We start from the raw sequence: 13,924 nt of genomic DNA on the forward strand, positions 1-13,924 counted from the left end.
TCTCAAGAGAAACTATGCAGGCCAGACAGGAGTGGCAAGAAATATTCAAAGTGATGAACAGCAAGAAACTACAACCAAGATTACTCTACCCAGCAAAGCTATCATTCAGAATTGAAGGTCAGATAAAGAGCTTCACAGATAAGAAAAAGCTAAAGGAGTTCATCACCGCCAAACCAGTATTATATGAAATGCTGAAAGGTATTCTTTAAGAAGAGGAAGAAGAAGAAAAAGGTAAAGATAAAAATTATGAAAAACAAATACATATCTATCAACAAGTGAATCTAAAAATCAAGTGAATACAAAATCTGATGAACAGAATAAACTGGTGAATATAATAGAATCAGGGGCATAGAAAGGAAGTGGACTGACAATTTTTGGGGGGAAAGGGGTGCAGGAAGAGACTGGACAAAAATCGTACACCTATGGATGAGGACAGGGGGCGGGGGTAAGGGCAGAGGGTGGGGTGGGAACCGGGTGGAGGGGAGCTATGGGGGGAAAAAAGAGGAACAATTGTTATAATCTGAACAATAAAGATTTATAAAAATTATATATATATACACACACACACACACACACACACACACACACTATATTAGCATTATGGGATGATGCGCGCGCGCGTGTGTACGTGTGCATATATATATATATATATACATATATATATATGCACATATATATACACACACACATATACACATATATATATTTATATATATATACACACATTATATATACACACACACACACACACACACACACATACACACGAGCGCGCGCATCATCCCATAATCTAATATGAAAATAAAGAGACATATCAGAAAGGTAAGGACATTTTGAGAAATGCTAAGAAAATGTGACTTTATTCATAATATGTATACCACAAAACAGACATTTTACATTATTTTGCTAACTTCAAAATTTACATTCTGCTGTTTTACAATTAAATTTTTTATGACAGATGCTGAATGCTGACAATATCAATAGGTAGCCCAGCTACATGATACAATTGTTTTTAGCATTTAAATTTAAAAGACTGACTCAGTGTTTAAAAATAAATTAATTAATAAAAGAGAAACACTATTAGGAGAAAAATGAAAGTACATTCACCACATAATAAAAAAAAAAAATCACTCCCTCAAAACCTGAAAACAACCTGAGCATTATTTCACTTAACTTACCTAGAAGCATGTAATACCAATGTACAAATAAAGTAAAACCTATAGCCTGGAATGATACAGTGGCTATTACTAATTAGCTCCTAGTTGATAATATAAATAAAGATGAATGGAATAGAAAATTAAAAAAAACTTGTTTTTAGCTTAATTGTTGGTGCAGAATGTACGGCAGGGACTGGCTGCCTGGTAGCTGCTTTAGCTTTGCTGGCTTGGCTTGCTCGAACAGCAGTTTCCAAACGTACTTTCAACTCGGGAGCCGCTCCCATTACTGTCTTGAAAGCATGTGGATACAGAGGTCCAATATGCATTAAATTCTGGAGTGCAAACTCATGCAGATCTTTGGAGGCTGTGTTTGCAGAAGCAAAAGCATTTTCATCCAGCAGGTAAGAAATCAAAGTGGGAACTAAAAGAGCAAGTAACTGGACTCCTGCAAAGAACAAAGTTAGTCTGAAGATCATCACGAATCTGAAAATTACAGTAAACTTCATTTTTAAAACTAGGCACTGTAGTCTGAATTATAATAAAATATAAGTAAACACGCAAAATCTACTTTAGACCTCAATAATAAATAACTCAATATTAATGTTTACTAAATGCCCAAGTTATGCCAGGACTGGAAACCAGGCCTGTTAAGACTGTACATTTTACATATATAGTTACCTTTCACCTTTAGTTTATCTTTAGTAAATATTTACCATTTACCTTTGGGTTTTGTATAGCATTAGCCTTAGATTTAGCTTTACTGTTGCAATGGTCTGTGTCAAATATCAAATAAGATATATATATATATATATATATATATATATATATATATATATATATATATACACACACACAGATGATCTTCATTTTAGACTAGTGGCTTTTATAAGAAAATACTTACTGTTCTGTTCTTCCCCAAGAGCAACCAATGTTTCAAGAACTTTGATTCCTTCTTGAACAGCTAAAAGTTCTGTGTTACTGGCTGGTCTGTTTCTTTCAACAGCTTTTAGCTTTTCAACTACTATTGGAGCTAATGAATGGATGTAGGGAGTTGAAAGGGCACGATTGGAATGTTGGAAGACTGAGAGGAGAAGCTGGTAACATTTGGCTTGAACCTATATAAGAAAATCATTGTATTACTTAACATGTATGATAGTTCTTATTTACTGTACAATCACACTGCATCTTTGTTTTTTAATCCTCACCCGAGGACACTTTTTTTTTTTTTTTTGAGAGAGAGAGAGAGAGAGAGAGAGAGAGAGAGAGAGAGAGAGAGGTAAGAAGAGAGAAAGAGAGTGAAACATCAATGTGAGAGAGAGACGTCAACTGGTTGCCTCTCGTACTTGCCCTGACCAGGGAATCAAACCCACAACCTATGGTGTATGGGATGATGCTCCAACCAACTGGGCCACCTGGCTAGGGCACATTACAGCTTAATATACACTGAAAAGATGTGACACTGCAGAATGAAAATAGAAATACAGGACAAATTAATGCCATTTTCTACTTATAGAAATGAAGTAGAATAATGAAACTTCTAGTATGCTAACTAAATAAAAGTAACTGAAAATAAATTAATCAAATAAATATTACTTATAGTCTAGTTGCCAAATTACCATGCTTATATAATTTGTATATTTCCATAGTTTGGAAAAAGCTAGAAACCAGAAATTTTAATTTCTGCCTTTAAATTCTTCTTTAATTTACAATTGTCCCTCCTACATTAACCTATTTAACAGGAAGGCTAATAACTGAATGACGTCAAACAAAGCTATAAAAATATATTGCTCAGACACCTCAAATCCATTTGAATTCCCTGGAAATGACTGCTTATGCCAATTTAAGTTTCTAAGCCTGGAAAGTAAGGTCTCAATGGCTCCATTTTAGATTAGAAAGACTTTAGATTAATTAAAAAAAAAAAGAAAAAGGAAGAAAGGAAGGTCCATTAACATCTGGGACAAACAGTGGAATCAAACCGGTTCAGCACTTTGCTAGATGAGAAGTTGCCAAACCTCGCTGGAAATAAATACCCGGGGGATGTTTTAAAAATACAGATCTCTGATTCAGGAACACAGCAGTAAGGCCAGGATCATGTTACTAAACTGATTTTTTTGGATGTGTAGCAGGTTTGAGAAACATTAGTTTAGACTTTGACATTGTGAAACAAGAAAATTTATTTTCTGGAAAAACTAAAGTTTCCAATTGGTTCATTAAAACATGTAATAAAATAAATTTATCTTTTAATGCCCTTGGTATCATTAAGTAAACAGTGAAAAATATAATCATAGATTCATGTAAAGTTTCTACCAATATAAGCCAGGGTTAACCAAATATTTTAAATATTGGAGAATTTTTGCATATGTAAATAAATATATAAATCCCTCCTAGTGTCTGAACCTACTGATCTTTTTGAGTTTTTCTATTTAAAAGCCATAGAGCAAATACTTAGGTTTTCATTTGCTAGATCATACATTTTAATGAATCAACCTGAACTTTTCCTGATGAAGTGGAAAATTTACCTCTATGCTTGTGTTTTTCTTAAATTTATCTTTATTGTTGAAAGTATTACAGATGCCCCCTTTTTTATTGTTTTTTATTCCCATTGACCCCTCCACCCCTCTATGCTTGTTTTAAGTACAACTTACCCATGGGTCACATGAGTTTAATGCGTTTTTGAACCTGTTCATGCAGCCATTCTGTAATGACTGGACTCCTATTATTTCACTACTAGCAGACCACAGGAAGAGCGCTACTGCCGTGAGCATGCTTACTTCATCAGGCATAGGCATGGAGTCCTCTGAAACAGATGAATAATGAATACAGAAAAATACGAAAAGAAAGCAATGTGCTGTTTCTCAAATGCTTTGGAATTTCCATCTTGAACAATAACCTCTCTCCCCGCCAAAAACATTTATATCAGTGTGTGCCTTAATTCTAATACAGTTCAGAAATAACTTTATGAGTACAACTCATCTATTATCAAGGAAATAGTGGATATTTTATTAAAAGTTCTATATTTAAGTCCTTTTTCCTTGTTTTTCTGGATGATACAATAATGATTGAAAAAAATTCAGGCATAAATCCTAAGAAGAACTCTAATAGGGAAAGCTTATTTAAATATGAAAGATAACATGAAAATATAAAATTATTTATAAGTCATTTAACGTTTTTTGAGTTTAGATTAATCAAACATTTCCAAACCTCTCTCCTTCCAACAAAGTAAATGATTCTGGTAAGATATTCTGAGTAATTTAAAAATCCAGAGTAGACTGTTCTTAGTGGTATTACGTTCCTATAAATTCTACACAACCATAAACAAAAAAATCTTGCACAATTTCCTAAAGACAGTACTCTTAGAATTTTAAAGAATTTCTTGCTATTTCAATAATTTATTCAGGAACAAATATAACTTAATAAAAATATAGTAAGTAATTAAAAATAAAGGAAATATGTCCTGTTATTCTAAAGAACAATACAACTAAACATCCTATCCTATCTAATAATAGACAAATATGCAAATTGACCATACCTCTGACACACCCACAAGCCACGCCCACAAGCCACACCCACCATCCAATCAGAGCGAGTATGCAAATTAACACAAACCAAGATGGCTACAGCCACAGAGAGCAAGGTTTCCTAGGTAACAGAGGAAGCCAAGCTTTCTGCCTGCCCTTGCCAGGCCTAAGCCTCCACTCAAGCTACAAAGTTTCAAATATAGAAGGTAAACAAATTCAAACAAATGGCGGCAGAATGGAGCTTGAGAGCAGGCCAGGGTTGCCGGCGGCAACAGGGGAAGCAAAGCTTTCCGCACACCCTGGCCGGGCCCACCCGCTTAAGGCAACAAAATTTCAATTATAACCCCAACACAAATGGCTGCCGGCCTCGAAGGGAACCCCAGGCTTGGCTCCGCTCCAGGCTACAAAGTTTCAATTGTAGAAGGAAAATAAATTCCAGATACCAGGGCCTCCACTTGCATTGCCAGGGGGCGTGGCCCGCCTGCAAACCACCACAGGCCCCTCACCCAGGCCGCCCCACACCCCAAGGGAACCCCCACCTGATCCGGGACGCCCTTCAGGGCAAACCAGCTGGCCCCCACCCCTGTACCAGGCCTCTATCCTATCTAATAAAAGAGTAATATGCAGACTGATCATCACTGCAACACACAATATAGCTGCCCCCATGTGGTCAAAGATCCTACCCCCATGTGGACACAAGATGGCCACCACAAGATGGCCAGCAGGAGAGGGCAGTTGGGAGGCACCCAGCCTGCAAGGGAGGGCAGTTGGAGGTGATCAACCCTGCAGGAGAGGGCAGTTAGGGGTGACCAGGCCAGCAGAGGAGGGAAGTTGGGGGCAAACAGGCTGGCAGCGGAGTGGTTAGGGGGTGATCAGGCTGGCAGGCAGAAGCGGTTAGGGGCAATCAGGAAGGCAGGCAGGCAAGCAGTTGGGAGCCAGCAGTCCTGGATTGTGAGAGGGATGTCCGACTGCCCATTTAGGTGGGATCGGGCCTAAATGGGCAGTCGGACATCCCTCGAGGGGTCCCAGATTGGAGAGGGTACAGGCTGGGCTGAGGGACATCCCCCTCCGTGCACGAATTTCGTGCACTGGGCCTCTAGTATAAAATAAGAAGCTTAAACTATTTTGTGATCACCGTTTCTTCCACAGCTGAACTTATCAACATTCTATATATGTGAATTTGGGTTAATTGGGCAACTGCTAATATGCAACCATAATCTGTACTTTATCAGAATTATAAACATATACATTTGATATGTTAACATTATCTCATAATGAGGGTACAATACAATAGTTGAGAAGTTCACTAACTTAATATAAAGAAAAAAAGGGATGTAAAATTCAAAGGATTCAGCCAATAAGTTATATACAATAACCTTAGCAATACATGTAAAATTCAAAGGATTCAGCCAATAAGTTATATACAATAACCTTAGCAATACATGTTAAGAACCTGAGAACTCTACAGATGAATATCACTCTAGATGAAATGAGAAAAATCTATAATTCAGAGTTTAGAACACTGCAAGCAATTTTTTTTTTTAAATTGCAAGGTATCATTTTATTTTTAAATTGTGACTACAGTAACAGGGACAATACAAGATGAGCCTGCTACATCTTTGACCCAGAAAGTAAGGAAGTGCTTAGGAAATAATAAGGTCATGTCAAACCTCCCAATACGAACTTAAGTTCTAAGACAAGGACATTTTAGAGTCAATATCTAGAAAAGGGTATGAAAGTTCATATCTGAAAGATGTGACTAAAACACCTCTCTGAGCTGATTCAGTTTTATACAGCACTTTTCTCATAAGCGCATTCAATTAATTAATTATAAGGAAACAGACAGGCTATAGATGAAAATTTTTAAAAGTCTGATTAGGTTACCTGGTTGTGAATATTCCAGGATGCATGCAAGAGTGCTACGAATGAGCGCTGTCCACTGTTTTTGAGTATCCTCAGTTTTGGCCATTGAAAGCGTCACGATATTTTTAATCCCTTGAAGAGCTGCGCTAACTGGTGCAGGAACCTGATTATCTGCAGACTTTATTGCTGTGTCTTTCAATATTCTTGCAATTAAAAACAGAATTGTGGGCAGGATTGTCATACATCCTGAAATAAAAACAATCAGGTTACTTTATCACTATTTCAGTTCCCATATTACAGTTGTTTCAATTTTTTATACTTTTTACAATTGATTGTGGTTCAGTATTACTTCTTTTCCTTGTTTTTATTCAAAATTTATTGCATTACCATTACTATAGTTCAGTGTTTCAAAATAAAACAATAAAAGTAGGTGCTCTCCCTCCAGAAAGCACACCTGTGCCTTTCCGTCCCCCCCCCCCCACCCCCCAGGCACCTTAACATCAGCTTCCTCACTCCCAAGCTCCAAGGGCCCTTCCTTTACTCTGTATCTTGTTTCTCAAGCCCATTTCTTCTAGGAATGACTTCCTCTGCCTCTGTAATCTACCCAATAAATGTGCTCTGATCTTACCAAAGGAAGGAAGAAAGGAAAGGAGGGAGGGAGGGAAGAAGGAAGGAAGAGAGGGAGGGAGAAGGAAGGGAGGAAGGGAGGGAGGGAAGAAGGAAAGGGCCAAATGATTTCAAAGAAGACAGAATTATATTTTCCTTCATTTTCCAACTAGCCTTGTTTTTATTACTTCCAATATTTTATCTATTTAGTATGCCATGCCCTTCATAATGAAAATGAGAAAGGAAGACAGAAAAACACAAACATATACATACTTTCAGATATATTTGAGAAACTTGTTGAATCTTGTAGCAATTCTAAGACATGTAATCAATCTTCAGTGTACTAAAGTCAACCTAACCAAGCCAGGTAAATGATAAACAGACTATATGGGTAAGCAAAAAAGAAATGACAGAATCCTGGAATTTGCAGCTAAAAGAGCTTCAAGGTCATGAATTCAACCTCCCACTTAGTGAAAAATTCTCGTCACCACTCTCCCATTCTGTCGTCTGCCTGCAAAGCCCTGCAAAGCTCTAATGATGGAGAAACCATTCCTTTCTCACCTGCGGGCTTATGTTAAGCTGGAGTTCACCTTTGTGTCTCCTGATACGATTTCTACTTTCTAAACAGAGGAAAGTCTGCTTTTCCACTCAGCAGTTCTTTAGGTATCTGCAGATAGCTACTAACTTTTCAGCTCCAGTGTCTTTAGTTACTTCGTACACTTGGTTGTCACGCTCTGTCAGTGTTGCTCAAGGGTGGCAACCAGATCAGAAACTAAAAAGGTCAGTAATTTCAACTTGTGTCTGTCTGCTAATATTCAATGTCTTCCCTCAAGGTGTGGTTCTGTCTCTTTGTTGAAGTTTATCTGAAATATATCTGAAAAGAGCATCTTGGGTTTTAAGTTTTTTAAAATCCTTATAGGCTCCTAAAGATAAACAAACCCTTAGAAAAAACCTTCTCCTTTTACACTTGAGATTTAAGAGGAAAATAAGTCATAATAGCGCTTAAAATCAAAAGCAAGCTCATCTCTGTCTACCGTAATATAGCGCATTTTCAAATGGTGATCAATACTGTACCAGCAGGTGAACAAAGGGATGGTAAGTCAGAGAGTATGGTAACTATGGCTGCCACCAAACGTGCACTTTCTTCTGACAGTCTAGTCTTAGAGGCTGTGTGACTTGGGGAGTCTGACATCTTGGTACTGAGATGTGGCATGTGCCGTACTAAAATGAACATCAGCAGCTCCATCGTTGCAAACACAAGAGATTTTCCAGGAATAAGACCACCGCTGTCACCTCCTTCCCCCAGCACAGGACAGGACTCTTTTTCCATGTCATCTTCATCTTGGGTAAAAGAAACTTTGGTGAAATTTCCAGCAAACGACCCCACACAAAACAAATAGTAGATGAGATAATGCAATAAATATATTTGAGAAATTATTTCAAAAGAATTTATAACTGAATGTCTAACTGATATAACATGCCTTTCTCAGAATCTAATTCTTATTGGAATTCTGCTCATTGACATCTCCTTTTAAGTAAAGGACAATCCATTTTTTACTGAGAAAAATTTTATTAGGTACTTTTATTAGAAATATATTTCATAATACGAGTAACACATATATTAAATTCAACCCTATGAAGCTGACAATTTTGGAGGTGAAAAATAGTTGACTATCAGAAATTTCGTTTGGTTCTTTTTAATGAAAGCGAAGTCAACTGCAAAGCTTCTCAATGTATGATGAACTTTTTTTATTAAAAAATCTTCCTAAAAAAAAAAAAAAATCTTCCTGGCGCCCTGGCTAGGTGGCTCAGTTGGTTGGAGCACTGTCCCGTATACCAAAAGGTTGTGGATTCGATTCCTAATCAGGGCACATATCCAGGTTGTGGGTTCAATCCCTGGTCAGGGTGCATACATGAGGCAACTGAAGGATGTTTTTCTCTCATATAGAAATTTCTTTCTCTCTTTTTATTTCTAAAATCAATAAAAATACACATCCTTGGGTGAGGATAAAAAAAAGAACAAAACCCCACAAAACTTTTAAATGTTTTAAAAATTAGAGTGCAATCTATGTCAAAATTAGTGTAATTTCTAGTGCTTACTTAGAGTGTTTCTTTTTTCTTGCAAGTAATCCTGAGCAGCTCTTACTATCTGTTGTACAACTCCAGTAACCAGCAGCTGGACTGATGGTGGATTGCAGGTCAGTAAGAGGCGGTGCAAAACACTCAGCAACTCAACACCAATCAGCTATTATAAATTAATACAGATAAATTTAATTAATTTTAATTTCAAAGGATAAATGTATATTATTGAAATCTAAGAAAATATACATGTAAAAATAAAGAAATATGATAGTTAAAATGAACATATAGGACTCTAATAAAAACATTATCACAATTTTGACAAATGGTCACATTTTATGCCAACATATTTTCAGTCAAGAAACTACTTTGTTATTTATATGTTTAAGTAATTTTTATATTCAAAAATGATCACTCTCCCATTTCTTTCCTCTGCTTGAATGAAGCAGTATTGCTGGAGTCCAGTGACACTACAGTTTATGATTTTCAATCTAAACAGAGCCCCCAGGAGGTGTCTACCAGAGATTCTAGGCACTTCAGGTAGTCCCTCTCCATTTCATCTCAGCAGCTACTACAAATAATCACCACTCACTTTAAGCCCCTTACACCTTCCACATCAAACCCATCCTATAACATGGATAAAGTCCTCTAAATATTTCATAAAGAAATTAGAAAAAGTCAATTAATAAACTGTTGAGATAAGTACTTGAACCAGTGCAAAAAATTTTGCATTAAGTGAGAGATAAAACTTCCTCAAGCATTTAAAAGTAGCATAATTCATTTAACAGTCTTATAAATTACTTCAGTCCTTTATCAGTAGAATCATAAACTGGTACTAAGGTCATCCCTTAAATTTTTAGTTTTATTTGTCTGTTGATGAATAAATCAAAGAAGGTATAGTAACTGTCTCCAGTCTAGTTGTGCCTGGTCACCTCACATTCAGTATGGGATCTTAGATAAAGCCAAAGCCCCGAGTAATCTATATATATAAAAGGCTAAGTGACCAACCATCTGTCCATCCAACTCTCCGACTGGTACATATGACGTGCACTGGCAATCCAATATAATAAAAGGCTAATATGCAAATTGTCCCCTCAGGAGTTCGACCGACTGGGAGTTCAACCACTAGCTATGACATGTGCTGACCACCAGGGGGTGGCACGGAATGAAGGAGCAGGGGGCGGCGTGGAATAAAGGAAAGCCCCGGCCGGCAGCCAGGGAAAGGAAGGCCCCGGCCAGCAGCTGGCAGCCAGGGGAAGGAAGGCCCCAATCGGCCCTGATCACCGGCCAGGCCTAGGGACCCTACCCATGTACCAGGCCTCTAGTTTAAAAATAAATGTTGACTTGTGCATGCACGATACATATAAAGCTCTTGGTGGCGCCAATCTAGACAGAGTAGAAATATTCCTCCCTGAACCTGTTTTCAGACATGGTCAGTTATATGTTGCTTTCTATTGAGTTCGAAGAGCATGTAACGTTAAAGTTAAAGTTGTAAATACTTTATCACAAGGAAAATTAGTCAACCACTCTGAAAGTGTTTTTACTCTTAATATGGTATATAGGGAGATATTAGAATAAGTTTAATCAATTTGTCAGTCATTGTTTTTATCAATATTGTTTTTATATCATGTTTTTATTGTTTTTATATCATGTTTTTGTTTTTATATCATGTCTTTGTTGTTATATCATGTTGTTATTGTTTATTTATTAATCAATTTATATATTATTTTCATATACATTTTACTAATTTTCTTTCATCTCTGACACTTCTATGATAGAGAAAGGGCGAATAGCAATATTAAAATATTTCTTAATTAATTTCCTTTCAATGTGCACGAATCCGTGCACCAGGCCCCTAGTTACTATATAATATTTCATATGTGAGAAAATTATCTTAAGATAAATATGGTGAAAACAAAGCATACAATTAATGATCTACTATATAAATAGGCTGTACCTGATCTTCTGCAATATGGGTCCGGGCATAAGGAGAATCTAGCAAGGTATGTAAGGCCTGTAGACATGCTGTAACATGTTCAGTAGGCTCCTCAGGCCTAGGGGAACAAAGGAACTGTATACTCACACCTGCAATGTACAAAATGAAAGCATTTGTCTATATACAACAGTTACTTTGACACCAATTTTTTTCTCTATATCTATTATTTTTTAAAATTACTTTAATATCTATATTATAAGAACCCAGTAGCCCTAACGTCGTAACAACCAAAGACCGGTCACCAGGAGGCTGTGTGCGTGGCAAGACACGCGCGGTTGGACAGGGCTGCGTGTGCGGTGAGGTGCGCGTGGGTGAGTGGGGAGTTGACTCTGGGTCCCATGGCGCCAGTGGGACTTGGGGGAGTCCTGCGGCACCAGTGGGACCCAGAGTCAAGTCCCGCGGTGCAGCAGGATCTGGGGCCGGTCTCACGCAATTTCCCATGGGTCTGGGTCTCGCACGATTTCGCGTGCTGGGTCACTAGTATATAAATATATTTTATTTCAGAGAGGAAGGGAGAGGAAGCGAGAGATAGAAACATCAATGATGAGAGAGAATTGTTGATTGGCTGCCTCCTGCACACCCCATGCTGGGGATTGAGCCTACAAGCAGGGCATATGCCCTGACCAGGAATCAAACCATGACCTCCTGGTTCATAGGTCTACGCTCATCCACTGAGCCACACTGGTGGGCTTACAAATTACTTTTTAATATATATTTATTAATGCCTTAGAGTTCAAAATAGTTTCCAATATAAGCAACCAAACTAACACAGATTGTAACTTTGCCCAAATTAGGTTAATAATCAAATTGGAGGGGGAATTCTAAGGTCATAAGATTGACTTAGAAAATATTCAATTTTTTTGTTTCTAGGGCATTAAAAAATAATATATTAAGAATAACTTTATGAAAACTATAAAATTACTTTTCATTAAATGGTTTCCAAAAAATTTTTATACCTACAAAGTTTTTAAGAGGTACAATGGATATCATGGATAACTGCTCTTAATTTGCATAAGGGCGAGGTCACTGTTTTGGAAGACTGTCATATTTTTATTTATGAGACCTACTGACAAATTCTATAATTTCACATTACCAATTGTGTTCATTTTCCCTCCCAGAAAAATATAAGATGGCTAAGAGCTTCATTAGAATGTATGACATCAATAAAAAAATTCTAAATTAATATTTATTCCAGTTTACTTTAACTTTGCATTTTATTGTCCTCAAGAAACAATTTGTTAAGTGCCAAGTGAAAAAAATATTATTGGAAAAAAAGTTTATTTTGTTTCTTGAAAATTATTCAATATTGCTCTGTCCCTAAAGAAGATGGCTAAAATTTTTAGAGTACTTTTTAACAATTAAATTTTTAGATTAAAAAGTCAGCTAACAACTTGGAAAATGTGCTTAAAATACTCCTTTCCTTCTCTGAACTGCTATGTAAAACTTTTCATAGCTTTAAAATGAAAGATATGAAGGACTCCAGAATATCCCACACTAAAACAAGCCTCTTTGCCATACTAATTATTTTGAGCTGAAGGTACTTGAGAAATAGGTGTAGAAAGAGCTCTCTGACCTCTTGTACTCCACAGCAGGTGATAGAAAGTCTAATGATAAAGGTGCCCTCCTTGTATCAGGAAAAGAAGAACATTCTTATCACCAGAGAGTGGGAGTCTATGTCAAAAAAGACCTGTGTAAGCAAACCTACTAAAACAACCCTTATATTCCATTAGTTTCTCCCATATATTTCCTTGTCAATGTCCCACAATTTACTGCTCCTGGCCCAAACCCCTTTGATTTGTCACAGCTCCACAATTTATTGTTCTTTGTGTAAAATGGTAGACAAGATTTTGGGCCTAACAGCTACTTCAGTTCTTCATTTTCATTCTAAAGACTTCTGTGTACATGTAAAAATATCATATAACTTTGTATGCTTTTCTCCTGTTAACCTGTTTTATTGTGGGTTTAATTCTTGGACCAGCCACAGAACCTAAGAGGGTAGAAGGAAGTTTTTCCCCCTACAGATGAATTTTCAGAGTGATACATCTTGAAGTACATTAACATGATTCACCTACCTAAAATCAGATGCATCCTATCTTTGTTAATTTCTGGTAAAGACTTAGCACTAGGCGTTGCTCCTGATGCTTGGTTTAAATTGACGGACGCAGGACGTTTTTGTAAACCAGATACGGCAGCTGCTTCTGCTGACTCTGAACATGTAAATCCTGTGCTGTTTAACCAAAGGGCCACTGCATGGAGAATTGGGGCCCAGGAATTCCGGTAGTGAAGTCTAGCTGTATCAATGGTCTCAGGAGTATAAAATGCTCCACCTATGAAACAATCAAATCAATCAAAAACATTACTTGTATTCTAATTGTTCACTCATTTATGTGCAACTAACTAAAAATACTCATTACATACTGTCTTAGTCCATTCAGACTACTGTAACAAAATACCACAGATTGGGTGGTGTATAATCAACAAACGCTTATTTCTCATAGTTCTGGAGGCTGCAAGTCCGAGACCAGGGTGCCAGCATGGTTCACTGAGGGCCCTCTTCCTGATTCATCTTTTTGCTGTGTTCTCACATGCTGGCAGGGGCTAAGGAGCATTGCGGAGGGTCTCTTCCTTTGAGGGGGTCTCTTTACATGGACACTAATCCTATTGAGGGCTCCACTCTCACGACATAGGCACCACCTCCTAATACC

At 37.3% G+C, this 13,924-nt stretch overlaps 1 protein-coding gene across 1 annotated transcript in view; it reads right to left on the bottom strand.

Annotated features, from left to right (window-relative positions):
- Positions 1 to 859: 859 nt before the first annotated feature.
- HEATR5B (HEAT repeat containing 5B) overlaps positions 860 to 13,924 on the bottom strand; it is a 76,624-nt gene continuing 63,559 nt past the window's right edge. Inside the window, exons 29-36 of the mRNA XM_079791854.1 lie at positions 13,292 to 13,546; positions 11,181 to 11,308; positions 9,245 to 9,389; positions 8,219 to 8,485; positions 6,560 to 6,784; positions 3,803 to 3,954; positions 2,059 to 2,272; positions 860 to 1,602 (exon numbers count right to left, since the gene is read on the bottom strand). Of these exons, the coding sequence (XP_079647980.1) occupies positions 1,298 to 1,602; positions 2,059 to 2,272; positions 3,803 to 3,954; positions 6,560 to 6,784; positions 8,219 to 8,485; positions 9,245 to 9,389; positions 11,181 to 11,308; positions 13,292 to 13,546 (1,691 nt within the window). The 3' untranslated portion in view covers positions 860 to 1,297. The remainder of the gene's footprint in view (positions 1,603 to 2,058; positions 2,273 to 3,802; positions 3,955 to 6,559; positions 6,785 to 8,218; positions 8,486 to 9,244; positions 9,390 to 11,180; positions 11,309 to 13,291; positions 13,547 to 13,924) is intronic.

This window comes from Cnephaeus nilssonii, assembly GCF_951640355.1.
Source record: "Cnephaeus nilssonii genome assembly, chromosome: 15".
NCBI classification, from domain to species: Eukaryota; Metazoa; Chordata; class Mammalia; order Chiroptera; family Vespertilionidae; genus Cnephaeus; species Cnephaeus nilssonii.